This window comes from Balaenoptera ricei, chromosome 5, assembly GCF_028023285.1.
Source record: "Balaenoptera ricei isolate mBalRic1 chromosome 5, mBalRic1.hap2, whole genome shotgun sequence".
Taxonomy (NCBI): Eukaryota; Metazoa; Chordata; class Mammalia; order Artiodactyla; family Balaenopteridae; genus Balaenoptera; species Balaenoptera ricei.
Window position 1 is genome coordinate 35,907,160 of NC_082643.1, and position 17,588 is coordinate 35,924,747.

The 17,588-nt window shown below is 40.8% G+C and overlaps 1 protein-coding gene across 3 annotated transcripts in view; it reads right to left on the reverse strand.

The window, feature by feature from the left end:
* Positions 1–1,126: 1,126 nt before the first annotated feature.
* The window catches only part of TMEM154 (transmembrane protein 154), a 43,859-nt gene continuing 27,397 nt past the window's right edge, over positions 1,127–17,588 (reverse strand). Inside the window, exons 4-7 of one of the 3 annotated variants that reach the window (XM_059923948.1) lie at positions 16,742–16,769; positions 15,500–15,585; positions 13,585–13,645; positions 1,127–3,501 (exon numbers count right to left, since the gene is read on the reverse strand). In XM_059923948.1, coding sequence (XP_059779931.1) covers positions 3,486–3,501; positions 13,585–13,645; positions 15,500–15,585; positions 16,742–16,769 — 191 coding nt within the window. In that variant the 3' untranslated portion in view covers positions 1,127–3,485. Of the gene's footprint in view, positions 3,502–12,896; positions 13,340–13,584; positions 13,646–15,499; positions 15,586–16,741; positions 16,770–17,588 lie in introns of those variants that run through there. The other 2 variants (XM_059923950.1, XM_059923951.1) reach the window with 2 other exon arrangements.

Below are 17,588 nucleotides of genomic sequence, written 5' to 3' on the forward strand. Positions count from 1 at the left end.
TATCCATAGAGGTGATTTTAAAAGTTTTATTTTAGGGGGCTTCCCTGGTGGCGCAGTGGTTGAGAATCTGCCTGCCAATGCAGGGGACACGGGTTCGTGCCCCGGTCTGGGAAGATCCCACATGCCGCGGAGCAACTGGGCCCGTGAGCCACAATTACTGAGCCTGCGCATCTGGAGCCTGTGCTCCGCAACAAGAGAGGCCGCGATAGTGAGAGGCCCGCGCATCGCGATGAAGAGTGGCCCCGCTTGCCACAACTAGAGAAAGCCCTCGCACAGAAATGAAGACCCAACACAGCCATAAATAAAATAAATAAATTAATTAAAAAAAATAATAATACTTAAAATGTTTATAAAAAAAAAAAAGTTTTATTTTATATATTGTATGGATTGCTGTCTCATGAACATGACGTATTATTTAGAAAAGATAATAGGGCAAAAAACAATACAAATCCCACCAGATATCTACAAAAGGACTAAGAGGAAAATAAAATTTGGTTACCAGACAAGACAGTATCAAGGCAATGTGAAAGAGATGTGCAAAAAAATAAATAATTCAGGCAATTGGGTATTTGGGTTATGCAATTATTAATAACCAATTTGACTACTTCCACACCACACTAATATACGGTGATCTTCTGGTTATTGTAAGAGCAAAGAAATGTAATCTATGAATGAAGCTACTCTGGACCACCTATTGTAGATATTAAATAGGCCAGAATTCATCCTGCGTGTGAAAAAGTAGCATGTGTAAATTTAATTCAATAGAAAATGTCAATGTCTTCCTCACAGTGAGAATTTCAGCCATGTCTTCCCAGTGTGAGCCATGTCTTATTGCTCTACTATATTCAGAATTTGTACTAATTCTGACAGAAGTTGAAACTAATGTGTACACTTTATGTTTACTCAACATAAGGGCCTTCTTACAGAGATGGTGAAAACTGATAGTTTAAGCAACCAAAGCAAATGAACAGACAAAAGTATTTTTTAAAGCGCCCGTTTACGTTGCTAGAGCTACAAGGGTGATCAGAAGCATCTGTCACCCCATGGATGTCAAGATCGATCCATGCTATGTGCTCGCTGTTTGGATGACAATGACCTTCCCAGAGAGAGGAGTCACATCACTGAGTTAAGACTGAGATTTTCACATCTTTATTACAACAAGTTTCCTGAGGAGTTCAACAAGGCAATGTTGCTAACTTAGCTTACTTAATACGTACAAAAATGCAATAAAATTTACACAACTTGAAAATATTCTAAAGTCAGATTTTGCTCTGATTGGCTACCCAATTAGGGCAAATTATTAAGATTTTTACTAACAATAATCTGAAACATAAAAATTAAGTTTGGGTTTAAAAACAATTCTTGGAATGATCATAATCTATGATGCCTCTTGACTGGACAGTAATAAAAAGATACAGAGCACTAGAATTGAACTTTGGCTGTTTTGACTCATACTAATGTCATATATCTTGCCAGAATAAACTCTTTTTTTAAAGTGCTTTGCACATTATGCAACTATAAAGGTTAGTACATGTTTCAGATATAAACACAATGACATATTGCTGAAGCTTGCTTCTTCTGGAATTTGAAGTCATTTCAAATACTGAATGAGAATATATTTACCATATCATAAAATATAACTTCATCAAAGTGAGACTCCAAGACCTCCTATCCTTCTCTGAACTGCTAAAGTCCACTATTTGGTAGGATTGGATGACGCTTACAGGCCTAAAAGTTAAGCAAAACTCTTAGCTACCTAGAGAAAGAAGAGACTCTTTACAGAGTCAAAATGTGGATGAGAAACAAAGTAACAAAACAGCCAGAAATGATGATTTGGAAAGTAGCAATTTTGGCATAAATATCTTGAGAGTCACTATGGACCACAAGTTGAATATGAATATGCAAAATAGCAATGAAAACAAAAATGCCATATTAGGATGTGCTAAAGAGAATACAACAGACAGATCTGTTGTGGTTCTGTACCATGAAAACTGTCTTTTGCCAAAGCTCTTTGCAATCCCGGGATGGCCTAAGAGCAGTAGTTAAACACAGCCAGGTAGTTCTATCTTTCACTGCGGTGGAAAGACCTCCCTGGCTTGGAACTCTGCCTTTAAAATTGTGGGCATAGTTCAGAAGGCAAGTGCTGGTTAAAGGGATTCTGAAAAAAAGGACTGTTTTCGTTATGCATTAAGGCAGCCTTTCAAACACAAGAACCCAAATAACAGCAGCAAATATTTGGTGAACCTCAACCCCCCCTCAGTTTATATGCGGGGAGTAAGATACAGTTTTCATTCTTTGTTTCTTTCCTGGAATAAAACATCAGGTGCCGTGGAAGAGCTGAGGGCTCCTAATTTGCTAGATTGCTTTAAAGGTCAGAATTGGAAAATTAAGGATTAAATGGAGATTGATTTTATGTGAGTGGGAGCGATAACTAGCCCTTCTGCATTTTGCACCATTGCTTCTAGCAGGAGGATGTCAACAAATATCACGTAGAATGTCATCTCTGATGACCGGTGGTGGCCTCCTGGGAGCTGCGTTGAGGACACGAGCCCTGGTCCGGCTGGCAGGAAAGATCCTGAGTGTGAGGAAGGGTACCTGCCTCGGGCACAGACAGAGCCTATTGCTGTTCTGCTTGTTCCAAACAACCTTAAAGATCTCAGACACACAGAAGGTGGCAGAGGAGGCCCAGCTGCACACATCTATCCATACATCACACGCAAGGGAGTTGTGGTGAGGACAGGGATGAGCCGTGGGGAAATGTGAACAAGCAGTTGATTTTCTCCGAGAAGGAAAACAGTTGCTCTTTCACTGAGAATTCCACTCCTCCATCACCTGGCCAACTCAGGGTCAACACGTCACCAAACAGCATCCCTTCAGGACTGTGGGCTCTCACACTGTGTCTCATGGCAGGTGGAAATGAGCTTACCCACCCCCTGGGATGGTGTCCACATTGAAACACTTGCTTTGTTTGCTGTCTTTTCCATGACATAACTCACCTTGAGCAAAGTTCCCACTGAATGTAATTGACCTATCAGAGAACTTAACTCATGAGAGGAAATTATCCAAAGCTATCTAGGTCGCAAGGTGACCCAGAAGGAAACCATAGACAGCTTCCTGATTTGTACCCTGAGGAATGAAGCAGAAAGGTAACAAGGACTTGAGAGCGTGGCCAGGGTAATGGTACAGTCATCTAGAGGTTGGCTGAGCGGAGGGAACACCCACTGATAAGCGCTGACTGCATGTTATGGTTCCTCCACCCTCAGCAGCCACGCCTTTGCCTAGCACTTCTCAATCGAGCATTCTTCCAAGTACAGGTGATGCACTGGGCGTTGGAAGAGTGGGCGCTGGAAGCAACAGCAAAAGGTTCTTGTGTTTACGTTGATTTGAAATTAATTAAATTCGGATCCTCTTCATCCTCTGCTGGCAGGCCCAGCAGACTCCCTCCGGGGCTGCTTTCTCTTGGAAAACATTAGCACGATTCAGTTTCAGGATTCATTGTCACTGCAAAACACAGAACAATAGTATATTTCCAAGAAGCTACTGAGAGCTGGTCACTCGGCTATGGAGGTGACTCAGGAGAACATAAGCAGTTAGGGAGCCGACGGTGTCCAGATTACAATTTCTGAAACAAAGGTCAGTTCAGTTTGGATTTTATATCTGAACCCTGAGGAGGAAATCTAGGAAAGCCAAGAAATAATCCCTAGCTCTAGTTGTAATATCCTTCCCCAGGGCTGATGTGGAGAGAACCAGATGGAGTCGGGGTTCCCCCTTTAAAGAAATCGAATCCCATTCTCTATGAATAGATGCCAAACTGCCTTTTTTTTTCCTTAAAAAAAAATTTCGAATATGTTATTTTCTCTCAAGGGTTTGTGGTCCTGGCGTGTTTTCAAAAGCCCGCTTTCCCCCCATGCACAGAGGATCTGGAAGTGCCTTCTCAGTGTCATTTAGAATTCGATCATCAGGCATCTTGAGGTGTGAGTAGACATAAATTATGGACATGGTGTGTGGACATAACCATGCTAGCGGGCTAATTTCTGCTTTTGTTTCTCACTTGGCTCTCTCAGCCACAGATCTGGCTCTGTAGCTCTTTCCCAGTGAGACCATGTCTCCACCCAAGTCTCCTGGAAAGCAGACTGCTTGACCTCCCTTGCCTCCACCTACTTTTTAAAAATTTTGTGTCCTTTCACCCAAATTCTAGCATGTCTCTACTTGAAGGGACCTGTATTTCCAAGGAAGTGCCTGAATGATGATCATCAACAGGACCTGGTGTCTCCTTAGCTCAGAGGCTCGTAGAGGCTGCAATAGACCATGTTGTTCTGACTCCTACTTCAGTTCTCGCCTGCTCAGTGACACACCAGGTGTTTCCAGAAGGTCTCTGAAACAACTTGATAGATGATAGACAGCTAGCTAGCCAGCTAGATGATAGAGAGCCAGCTAGCCAGCTAGATGATAGAGAGCTAGCTAGCTAGCTAGCTAGATGATAGAGAGCTAGCTAGCTAGCTAGATGATAGAGAGCCAGCTAGCTAGCTAGCTAGATGATAGAGAGCCAGCTAGCTAGCTAAATGATAGAAGGCCAGCTAGCTAGCTAAATGATAGAGAGCCAGCTAGCTAGCTAGCTAGATTTATCCAAGAAAGAGGAGGGGAGACATTGTGTGTGTGTTTGTGTGTCTGTGTGTTGTGAAGACAGGGGGAAGAAGCTGTGACCAGGAAGGATGACCAATGGGAAAGAAAGGGGAAAGCAGACATGGACAAAAGGACAACTTCTGTAGGAAAACTTATTTAATGGAAACCTGACTGAAAATGAAGACATTCTTTATCTGAAGAACAAACGTAACAACCCGTTTCATAAGTCACACTGAACAACTCTTAAACTGGGCAAGGAGGCTTCCTTTCTTGGAAATTGGGTGGTAGCAAGATAATATTTCTGAGATCCAGGAGTTCATCTCTATGGAGCATAAGTCTCTGAAGTGCATGTTTTCCTTTTGTGGCCTTATCTTGACATTTCAGCTACTCTAAGCAGACCAAAATACAATACAAGGCTGTACAGCAATGGGCACAATCCCTCTTTTGCCCACAACACTAATCTGTGTCCAGCAGTTAAAATAGAAGTGATTTTTAAAGTTAATTATTATAAAACCAATCCATATTCATTGCTGAAAAAATACAAAATACAAATAAACCAAATAAAAATACTAACAACCTCACTACAGTTAACATTTTGGTATTTATTCTTCCAAACTTTTTTCTGTGATAATGATATATATTCTTTTTGTACAAAAATGGAATTATGCATATTGTGCTGTAATCTGCTTTTCTCACTCTCATTCATATATAGACCTCTTTTCTGGCTAATAAATATACCATATCTTTTTAAGTGGCTATAGAGCACACCATTGTCTCACTATACCAAGAACATTATTTTTAGGCATATCCTTATTGTTAAACATTTAAGCTATTTCCGATTTATAATTTTTGTTTATTCTAAAAATTGCTACATCTTTGCATGCTTCCAGTTGTTACCTTTGCATAAATATCTAGAAGAGGAATTGCTAGGTTAAAATGTATGCAATTTTAAAGCTTGACCAGCCCATTGTCGAATTACCCCCCTTCCTTAGAAATTTACCTTCTCTTGACACTTTCCTTTCGGGAAATATCCTTTCCCCAACATTCTAATACTGGATATTATTATTTTCAGCTTTTGTAAATTCAATAGGTGAAAATAATCTAATATTTACCTTAACGTATTCTTGGGTTACTTTTTTTTGTTACTAGGAAGACTAAAGTTTTTTTCAAAGCTCTATTGGTAATTTTAATTTCTTCTTTTGCCAAACTGCTTATTAATATTCTTTGCTCATATGGGACATTATCTTTTTATTGATTTATGTATTAAGAATAATAATTCTTTGTTCATCATACATATCACACATACTTTCCCCCAATTCGTCATTTTCCTCCTAATTTTATATTGTGTTTTTGGAAGTATAAAAAATTTGAGTTTTTAGTGTAGTTAAGTCTATCCTTTTCTGATATGGTTTCTGACCGTGTGTCATGCTTTTCAACCAGACCTCACCTTACAGTTATAATATTTACCTTTAATTTTTCTGGATTTTTTTCTTTCTTTTTCACATATAAACTTATCTGGAGTCTATTTTAATCTAAAGTGTGAGGTCGAGTTCTAAATTTTCCCTCCAAATGTTAGTCAGTTGTCTTAAGACTATTTACTGAATAATCCACTTGTTATGAATTGCTACTTTTATAATATATTAAATGTTTACATATACTTGAGGCTGTTTTGAATATTCTATTCTATGCCAGTAATACTTATTTGGTTCTGGGTGTACACAGTTTTAATTATTGGAGCATGTTCCCTGCAAATCCACCTCCCCACACACAATTGTTCTCTTTCCTTCTTTTAGAATTACCCTGACTATCTGTGCACAATTATTCTTCCAGATGAAATGTTCATTGGGATCTTTAAAAGACTAAGTTGAATTTAAAAGGATAATTTTCACACGGTTGAGTCTTTCATTCAGAAACACAGTATGTCTCTCTCCACTTGTTTATATCTTTGATGTCCCTCCATAAAAATTTGAACAATTTCTTTTTATATTATCCATACATTTTTTGATTAAGTTTTTGCCTAGGTATTTCTCTTCTTGGGCTACTTCTATGGTTGAGCCAATGCTGTTGTGTGCTCATGGTGGCTTTTTGAGCACAGGGTCAGGTGGGCAGAGCTTAAATCAGGGGTCAGCCACTTTCTCGCTGTGTGACCTTGAGCAAGTTAACATTTCTTAGCCCATCTCATCTGCAAAACATGCATAATAATACCATGTGCCTTAGAAGGCTGTTGGAAAAAATCAATGAGAAAATGTGGGCGAAGCTCTATGCCACGGGTCTGACCTCCAGACACATGAACGGGCATTCTGATTTTGCTAGACTCTATGCTAGCAAATGTTCAGTTAAACACAAGCTTGAACATTGCTTCAAACAGCCAGAGCCTTTAAGAAACCATCTTCCAAAACAAACTTTCAGTTTCTGAGGACAGTGTAACCTAAATGCGGTTTGTTTAGAACACTCTACAAACATTATGAAGGCTTAGAGTGTGACACTGTCCACCAACCAGAACCCATTCATTTAAAGCATCAAAGAGCACAAGACCTCACGCATGATACGTGTGGAGCTTATGTGCTTAGAGATCTGGGCACTGACAATGTGCCAGGCCTGCCACACCAGAGACAGTCCCAGTGTGGGTACAAGTTGCTTCAGCAGTGGGTCAGCAGGTCATTCCTAGTGTCGCAACTCTCACACGCGACTTTCACCAGTGGTGTGATGGCCAGCGTGCCTGTTAGCAAGTCAGCAACTCGGGACCTGGCTCCCCACCCATGCCCGAGCCTGGAGGCATTATTCTCCCTCACGCTCATTCCTTTATTGAGTTAGGTGTGTTCCTTGCTATCTTTGTGGCTATTTATCATCTCTGTGAAATGATCAAATCAGCCCAGACGTTTCCAGCTCTGGCAAATCCTAGAGTTCCCTGTTAAAAATATCTTGGCAAACTGCCACAGAATTGCAACAAATAAAATCAGCGATCCCGCTTCAAACCTCTATTGCTTGCCTTGATGTTAATTCGTACAGTTTTGGTCACTTATCTGTGACGGTGGCATGAGTGAGTGATTTTTCTCAGAGTGTTATATGTAGATATTTTAAGAATGTGGGGTAGCTTTCCCAAAAGCTGTATAGTAACAAGCCTCCAAACTGTAAAAAACCAATTGAATTGATTAAAAAGCATCATCTGATGATTTTTAAGAAAGCATTCAAGTGGAACGCCACCAGTTAAATGAGGAGGTGCAATTGTAACACCTCGTTTCATAACTGCCCCTTGGTTGCAGTCAGGATCAGATAAGCCATCTTTGTCCTTCTGACCAGTTTACCTTGTAACAATCCCTCTTTCTGACCACAGCTAATGTTGCTTGTCTCCCAAGATGTAATAAACCTATGCTAAACCTTTCTCTAATTATGATGCTCTCTAACTTGGTTTGGGGAGGAATGCAAAGTTCAGCTTAGCACAAAGTCACGGAACAGTTAGATCATGCTCTCTTCCTCTTCATCAATAGAATGTCCCTTCTCCTTCCCGTAAGAGGCCTGCCCAGGTGGAATTATAGAGACGAGAATCTGGCTGCCATCAGAGCCAGGCCCAGAATTCGTCCAAGACACATAGATCATGCCCACGGTGTAGACACAATCTGGGCTAGTATTCAAGCAAGGCTGTGGTGTATTGAATTTAGTGCATCTTCCCTCACCCACCACACACAGGCGTAGACACACACACATACACACACCCCTGCATGTTTACCATCTCATTTGAGGTTAGCATCCTGCAGGATTATAAACTGTTACTTTGTATCCCTCATGATACTTAGCTCGGATTTGAGGGAAATCAGTTGGCACTTAATATACTTAATATTTAATACTTGTTGACTTTTAAGTGACTTGAGGGACTAGAGAGAAAAAGAGGAAGGAAACTCATAAAGTAATTGGAAGTGGCCACAGAGATTTACTGGAGTGGAGAGGCCAAAACGGTTCACACAAAACTGCTGTTTTCTTGCAATTCATGGTTCAGTCTTGTCAATGTCTGCACTGCATCAGCCACCGAAGACTTTCATAGTTGGCCTCATGGTGGATGGCTTTCTTGCTACTAAGGGTTCTTTTTAAAAGTTTCTAACTTGTTTTTTCATTTATGGAATACCTCTTTTATTTTAACTAATTAGTCAAAGAAAATGAAAATCCAATTTTAAAAGAAACGCTTCTCTAGATTGAGCTTCATCAAAAACTTGCTGTGCAAACTTGGACAAATCACTTAACCTCTCTGAGTTCCAGGTTTACTCAGATGGATTGTTTCATTTTTAGCTGGTTGTCTTGGCATGATGTGGACAATGCCAGGCACATATTAGGCACTCAATAAATATATTTGAAAAACTACATTGACGATCATACTTCCTCCAAAAAAAGACAAAGAGAAGGGAAGAAACAGGGAGAAATTCAAAAAATTCTCTATTAAGCTAACCTGCATTTTCCTGAGAAATACTAAAGTGATACATTTTTATAATATTATTGAGCTCAGACATGAATCATAAAATGAACAATGGAATTATTACAAAAGCAGAACAGGTATACTGTTACTTACCTTCTCTGACTTGGTTAATTTCCTAGGTAATAGTAGCTAGGTATCTGGCATCTAGAATAAATGTCTTATTATTGTTTTTATTACTATACTTTCAAAGTTATAAATCGACTTGGATGAAATCTAATTCTCCCCCAATCTTTCCCAATGCTGTTACTCAACATAAAATCATCACTGTGGCCAACAGGCATAAAGGGAAAGAAGACGTGCGCTTGGTTAGTATTTGCAATTCCTTTTCTGTGGTTATTCACCTAAGCTTGCAGAGGCAGAAACACCACGCTTTCAGGAAATTGTCTAGTTATAAAGGCCTCAGGAAGAAGGAAGAGACTGCCCAGACTGTAAGCACCAAGATGAAAGGAATTCCATCTTGTTTTTGCCACTGTCGAGTGGCATTCGAGAAAGTATTGTAAGGATGGGGGTAGACAATAAGGGAGTGAATTCTTTCAAGATAATTTAAACAATAATAAAACCAACTCAATGGATCTGTTTTTTGTTATCAACACACGCTGGCAAGGCTGAACAATGTCAGTGATGAAATTCTCTTCAACTCTAGGGCAGACCTCGGCTCCACCCTGCCCACCCCTTGGACACTGTTCCACTGACACTGTTCCCAGTACCCCATATGTTGCCTGGCACATAACATGTATGAACTATAGGGAAAAATGCTAAGGTGGGAAATAAGGATATAGAATTCCCCTTCCCCCACCATTCCTTTGCTGTCTTTTCCCACTGATTTTATGAAAACATGAAAACCATACTTTAAACTTCCCATGGTACTTTGTACATCCCTGGCCCTTATTAAATTCCTGTGCTAAATTTCAGATTCCACAGCTCAAGGAAAATGTCCACTCAGTGAGGACAAGGCAAAGTAATGAGGAACTGCTGTCTAATGGGCTGTGTGGGAAAAGTCCGGAAAGACCTGAGATTATGGACCTGAACAAGAGAAGGTGAAGGGTTGACGTCTGCACACAATGTAGTGCATTAAGTGTAGGATGGTGACCAGATCACCTCGTTTGTCCCAGGATCAGAGTGGACTTTATGGATAACAGAAGCTCTATGTCACGGTGTCTTTCTAGCATCAAGAAGTAAATGGATTCCAGAAGTCTTAGCTCCCCATCCTCCTGCTAATCCAAGCAGGATGGGGAAGTGTGTTTTCCACTAAGTTCAATCTGCAGTGACTGTTATAAATTTTCTGAAGCATTAGAGTCACCTGTATACTGCTTAGACGGTAGAGGAAGGATGATTCACAGAGGTCAAAACCACTGGGGAACTTTGGACGTAATGATGTGTCAAAACAGGTTAACTGATTGTAACGAAGGTCCCACTCTGGTGGGGGATGTCAGCAGCGGGGAGGGCTGTGCATGTGGGAGCCAGGGGTACGGGGGGCTTCTATGTACTTTTCTGCTCAATTTTGCTGTGAACCTAAAACTGCTCTAAAATAGAAAATCTTAGAAAAAAAAAAAAAAGTCAGGTGGAGAGGATGGCGAGAATTATTGCCAGAGCATAAAAGAATTCATTTCATTTGTGTGGTGCTTTAAAACTTACAAAGTTTTTTTTCTCTCTTGGAATCCTGTTAAACTAGAAGGACAGGTGGCATTATATCCATTTTACAAGATGAGGAAACTGAAGCTTACAGAGTTAAAGTGACTTGTCTGAGTACAAAGAACAAATGATCATCCAAGTCGGGTCTTGAAACCAGTCTTCTGATTCTAAGCCCAGTGACCATTGCACTCACCACTTGTATCTCTAATGATTCACAAGCTTTCAGAAAAAAAATCTTCTATCTGTCCTGGATTCGAGATTCAAAGCAAATGTTTCATCAGTTATCAATGTAATTAAGACAATAAGAGAAAGAAATATAAATAAAACCACAACAGAAAAGATTATGCAAACTATAAGATAATCCAAACTATGTACCGTTTCAAAAATTCCAGACGGCTAAGAGGACTATTCTGAAATCACCAGCATATTACCTATGCTGGTAATGGATGGGGAACCTAAAGGCTCCAGATCATTACTAGGGGATGAAACAAATTCATGATTTCTCAGGATTGGTAAGCTCCAAAAAGAAGTCCCCAGGGAAACCAGGAGCAAAAATAATGCTCCACATACTAGATGTGCCTGGACCTTAGGACACAGGCTCATTAACCCAAAAGGCAATAAGTTTATGTATATCAATTCTAACTTTTTATAATAATTAAAAATAACTAATACTTATTGAGAGTTAATTTTGTACCAGGATTTGTTCTAAGTGCTTTGTACTTTTCTGAGTTTTTAGTGAATAAAAATTAAATTTGCTCTGCAATATCATGATACCCTTTGAAGTAATCAGACAGTGTCATCAGCACCAAAGACTGGGGACTCGCCACTCTTGGTTCTATAACCCTGGTCCTGGCTTCATCAAGAGGGAATGAGGTGACAGCCTGACAGTTGTCCTGTGAATTAAAACCAGACCAACAGAGGAATGTAGACATTCCCTTTAAAATCAATAATTTAGCATAAAGCAGCTCTCCAAATAGGTTAAGGCTTTTTGCCTTAAAGGCAGAAATGTGGTAGAGCTTATTTCAGAGACCAGCCTCTCAGTATTTCAAAAACATGATTTCTAAGAAGCTTTTAGCACCATACAATTCTATAATGTTAAGCTTCTTCTATGTTGCCAATAATTTCAAGGAAAAAGAGGCAGGTATATAAAAACCAATGACCTCTCATATCTTTTGAGGGTGCACATCAGAGATACAGTAACAAGATATTTATAAGGTTTTGGGGGGTGATCTGAGCCCTAAACTGGACACACATAGATGTTCATTTTTAGGTAAAAATGCAAAGGAAATAATTCCTTCGTAATGTCCTCTGTGATACTCCCACTAGCATTCTTTTTTTCTTTCATCTGCTTGTTAATGCCTGATATCTCCTTTAAATAGGATAGACTCTTTTCTGAACCAGTGATGAATTCTAACATGCAAGTACCTGCAGAGGTAACAATGACTGACATCTACAATAAGATGCATATTCTGCATCAGAGCGGAGGTTCACCTCAGTAAGATTGTGGTGGCATGACTTCTTAGGTAAGGCTTAGGGGAAGAAGCAGAACAAGGGTCCGGAAGACAAACATCTGACTGCCCCAATCACTGTCTAATAACCAGTCTTTCCTTGCAATGCTCTGGCTTCAGGAACTGCTTATGACAAGTGACTGCACTCTGGAAACATTTAAGGTGACTGGTGCAGGACCTCTGGTTAACTTGGAAGGAGAGACGGTGGGTGGTCTTTACCCTGCTTTGAAAGTTTATTTTGTTTATTCCGACAGAAGTGTAATATCTCAGTTACAGGCTCAGTCAAGTTCCCTACTCGTTGGTCATCTCGGAGTCACCCCATCAGCAATTCTGTGCCCCCCAAATCACAGCAGTGCTCTGTGGAGCAAGTCCCTGACTTACTGAATCATCAATCCTATTTCCTGCGAGCATGTCCCAAGTCCTGACCAAAGGATTCTCTGATCAAAAACACCCAGACACGGTAATTTCTATCCTCACAAAAGATAATATAATGTAAACAAGATTGTGGAAGGCTAAAGGACGCACAGGCCCCAGCGCACTAAAATTTTCTATTAAGCAGAGCCACCTAGTGGTAGAATGGAATATAGGTTTTTAAAAATTCTCATTTAATTTCTCTCATATAACAATCCAATTCAGGCGGGGTTTTCTTTTGTTTTGTTTATGTTCATTTTACTCACTCTTGTTTACAGTTACCCCTTTGAGATTGTCACCTCCATCTGTTTTCCTTACCAAACAGCTACTCATCCAAGGTAAACAAACCTACAGTTTGTCATAATCAGAAAGTTTTAGGACTAAAACAGAAGCCGACTCAACAGTGTCTCTTTAGAAGGGCAAAAAAATGTCACTACTAATTTATTTCTAAAGATAAAGAGTCACTAGGATATTTACTTTGTACCTTTCTATTTTCCATAACTCACACTTCCGTTTCTCCATACACCCATGAAAATTGTCACATAAAATTTATAGGCACAGGGACTTCCCTGGTGGTCCAGTGGTAAAGAATCCGCCTTCCAATGCAGGGGACGTGGGTTCCATCCCTGGTCAGGGAACTAAGATCCCCACATGCCGCGGGGCAGCTAAGCCCGCACGCCACAACTACTGAGCTGGTGCCCTGAAATACAGAAGAGAAAACCCGCATACCAAAACTAGTGAGAAGCCCGCGTACCACAACAAAGAGCCCGTGTGCCGGCAACTAACACCCGACGTGGCCAAAAATAATAAAATAAATAAATGAATAATAAAGAAATCTTAAAAAAAAAATTTACAGGCACAGAGAAGGTGAGCAAAAGTCCTCAACTGTGGTCTCCAATCTCCCCCTCCCAACCATATATAATCTGTGGTAGAAATTAGAAGTACCTTGGGTTGCTGTGGTTTGGTTCCTTTTCTTCCTCTAAAGTAGGTAAACACTCATAGTTGGCTAGGACAGAATAAAAGCAAGCTCATTGTTAGTCACTAAGATTCTGTTTTTTATCCACAAAACTCGTGCAGTTGAGCATCACATTTCTCTGATCTGTATGGTTAGTTGTGCAGAGATGGCCTCACCAGGGAGTTTCAGAGGTTAAAAGATTAATGATGGCAAGGCTCTTGAAATGGAAAAAGCACTAACAGCACAGACACAAGACTTCAACGTGCCTCTGGCCCCGTTGGAAAGGGCACAATTCATCACTGCTTGGTTATTCAGTCCCTGAAGAACACCACTGGGGCTCCAAAGGCTAGAGTCTGCATGGAGCAGGGTAGATACTGGAATAAAACAGCTTCACCCAAGGTCCTGTTGTGTCTGCAGAATGATTTCAGTCCGGAGGCACAACAGGAAAGAAGCAGGTAAAGTGGGGAACAGCCGACCTTCTTAAAGTCATCAGAATTCTCTCCTATTACACGACTGCTGTTTTCAAGGGGGAGAAATATCAATTGGATCTATCACCTATGTGTCAAAACCACTCTCTGCTTTAGTTGTCAAATGGAAATGCCTTTTTCCAGATTTCTGGTTTTAGTGAGTGTAACAGGATCATGATTTTATATTACAATTATCTCAGTCACAAAAGGAAATACACCAAAATATGAAGAGAGATTGGTTCTGGGTGGTGGAACACTTTTCTTCTTCTTCTTTTTTTTTTTTTTTTTTTTGCATTTTCCAAATTCTACTGTGTATGTATATTATTTTTATAAACTAAAAACAACAAAATGAAACTACTTTAAGGGTTATCTCAATGACCCACCCCTATCCTCAAATGCTTTACAGAACCATTCTTCCCTCAATACTGGACTACGAAAAACTGTTCAAAATTGTACAATTTAGTTAAATGGTTCTCATCTTTTGGAAAGCTCATCTTGATGAGCCTCTGGTACAAAAATTCTAACACCAAGCCTCTGGATTTGAGAACTCCATTGTAGATTGTTGAATCTGACAGCTCCCAGGGTATTTTCTTTAAGATAAATGTTAAAAATACAAGTGATATGATAATATTAATAGTAGATTGTATTAATTTAGCATGAGCATTAAAATAATTTATTGATTTTTTAATGGAATAAAAAATAGAAAAAACAGCTGTCATCATTTTTAAATCTAAATATTGATTTAATGAAAAGTAAAGGACATATACTACAATTATTGCCAGATATCAATTGGAAATTAAGTTATAATTGGATATTTATATTACTATCTCTATTAGTGCTGTCCAGTAGAACTTTCTACAGTGAAGGGAGTGTTCTAGATTTGCACTGTCTGATATAATAGCTGTTAGCCACAGGTGGCTACTGAGCCCTCAAAATGTGGCTGGAGTGAGTAAGGAACAAAATTTTAAATTTCATTTAATTTTTTAAATTTTAAGTTAAATAGACATATATGGCTAGTGCCTACTAGACAGACAGATCTATGTAAACCATATTTGATAAAGTTCTATATTTATATACAGATTAAAATCACAAATCTCTAGATTCTATAATATATCAGGTAATGCCAGATGGTAAATTTTTCCAGACAGTTTGGTTTCAAGAGATTTCCTTGCTCAAAAATAAGATCATTTTCAAGAAGAAAGAGGCCATTTGAAAAACTTGTGCAAAAATACAAAAGAGTGGCAACAATTGATGCAATAATTAAACTGCATATTTAAGGATGGTCAGACCCCCCGCTTACTTCATGCATGTGCCAGATGTAATGTGGGTGGGCTCACAGGGTCCCTCCAGGACTCATGGAATAGTTACAAAGCGGGGGCAGCCCTCTCTTACCAGAGAGCACAGAAAAAACCACCTTAGGTTATTCCACACCACATACCATTTCTATTCATGCTGTTCATCCACTTATCAAGCTCTTCCATTTCTATTTCCATCACAGAGGGTGTGTCTTCCTCAAAAATAGGGCTGGAGAGAGAAAATAAAGAGCTTGTTGGAAAAAACAAAACAAAAAACAAAACCAACATGTGTGATGTGTTGAATTTTGTTTGAGGAGCGCCTAGGACGTTGACCGTTGACTGTAAGGAAGATGAACTTGATTCAGTGTCTTACACTCCAGGGTAGGCTGGGGGTTTGCCCTATTCAAGAGGACCAAACTCTAATAGGAAAAAAGGCAAAAACGAAAATAAACCTTCATCCATTACTGATGATGGGCTGAAAGGCAGCCCAGGAGACTCTGCTCCCCCGGAAGATACCAAGCCCGAGACTCCTCCGGGGAGTTGCCACATTTAGCATTTTAGCCTTGCTCAATTTCACTTCCCTTTCTTTGGGGGTTTCTGATCAGTGCTCCAGGTCCAGAGGCCACGGTCAACAGGCTACTTTCATCACCTCGCCCTTCCATTCCCAGGCTTTCCTGCCTTGAAGAAATGGAGCCCTTGTGCTAAAAAATCCACCGTCCTCCCTGGCCGGCGCTCAGCGCGCAGTTCACGGGAGAAGCCCAGGTTAATGTAGGTGGGGTTGGGGGAGGGGACCACCTGCTCTGACCGCTGCGCTGCGTAGGCGCCACCCTGCAGAGGAAGCCAGCCTAGTGTCCAAACAACCGGGGAAGGGGGGCAGAGGTGGTGGTGACATCGTCCCAGGCTCCTCCGGGTGGCATCCTCTCTTCCTCTCTCTCCTCCACCCCTCCCGCCACCTCCATTCCTCTTCTCGCCCCCTCTCCCCACCACGCTCTACTTCTCAACATACAAACCCCAGGCTTCTACCAGGGCTCCCCTCCCTTAATACCAGCTAAAGTCTCTTCCCTGGAGATAAAATTTTTAATCAGAATAAATGAACGGATGTCCTTGAAATACACCCAGCGTCAGCATACTCAACCAACAATGCATTTGGAATCAGTAGCAGTCAGAAAAAAAGTTCTTTTCTGAACAAAGGACCTTGCCCTCCTCTCAGATCTCCCCTGGGGTGAAGTGTGGGCACTCTGGCACATCCTCCTGGGGCTGGGGAAGCCAAAGGTCCCCGCAAGGGGTGTCAAACCCAAAACTCTTGAAAAGCCGGCTCTCTAATCTGTTCATCCCCCGACATCCTGACCCATCCCGAGCTGGACTGGACGCAGTGGGGAACTTACACTTTCATGTTTTCACTTCCCAGGTGATCTGCAAGAGAGTAAATAGGAAAGTCATGTTAGCGTTCAGTGTGTGTAACAACTTTTTATTTCCACAACAGCTGAAATCTCCTCTACAAAGAGAGGAAATGACTTCAAGTAGATAACGTTTTGAAAGGAGCAATAGTTAACCTCTATGTCAAACAAGGGCAGACTGCCATATTGAAATGTGGTCCCATCCACGTAAATCTGTTCTTTTAGATCTGGTGGTCCTCTGAGAGCGCTCACTTCACAGCAGATGTCCATCCCTCTTGACTATTTTTATCCATAGGAAGAGGAAAACAGTGGTAAGAGGGAGAAAGGAGGAGTTGAAAAAAGGGCTTGTTCCTGGGCCCCCACATGTGCCGGTTCAAACCACTGCTGTCTCATCTCCTTGCAACACACCAAACCAAACGTGACACTGTCCCTTTGTCCCGGAGTAGGACGTGGGGTATCAATCACGGGCTCCCCCTGGAACTCTCCTTTCGCCCTGCTCTTTATGTGGGTGGATCTCTCACACCCTTCTGGTCTCACTGAAACCAAGTCCCCCCTAAGACAGAAGGTCCCCTACCGAGTTTATGATTAATCTCTCTATCCAAATCTTCATCCCCCTTCTTGTTCCCTCTGACCTCAGTCCTGTGCTAACTGAACACTAATCAACCAGAGTCAGATGACTAAAACTGCTGTTATCGATAACATCGTTAATGTACTAAAATTGCTGTTGTAGATCTCATCATTAAAGCACAAACTCAGGTTGTTTCTCCAGGGCAAGTGGTGCTCACAGACCCCCAGCCATGGACCACCTGGCCAGAGAATCGTAAACCAGAAACAT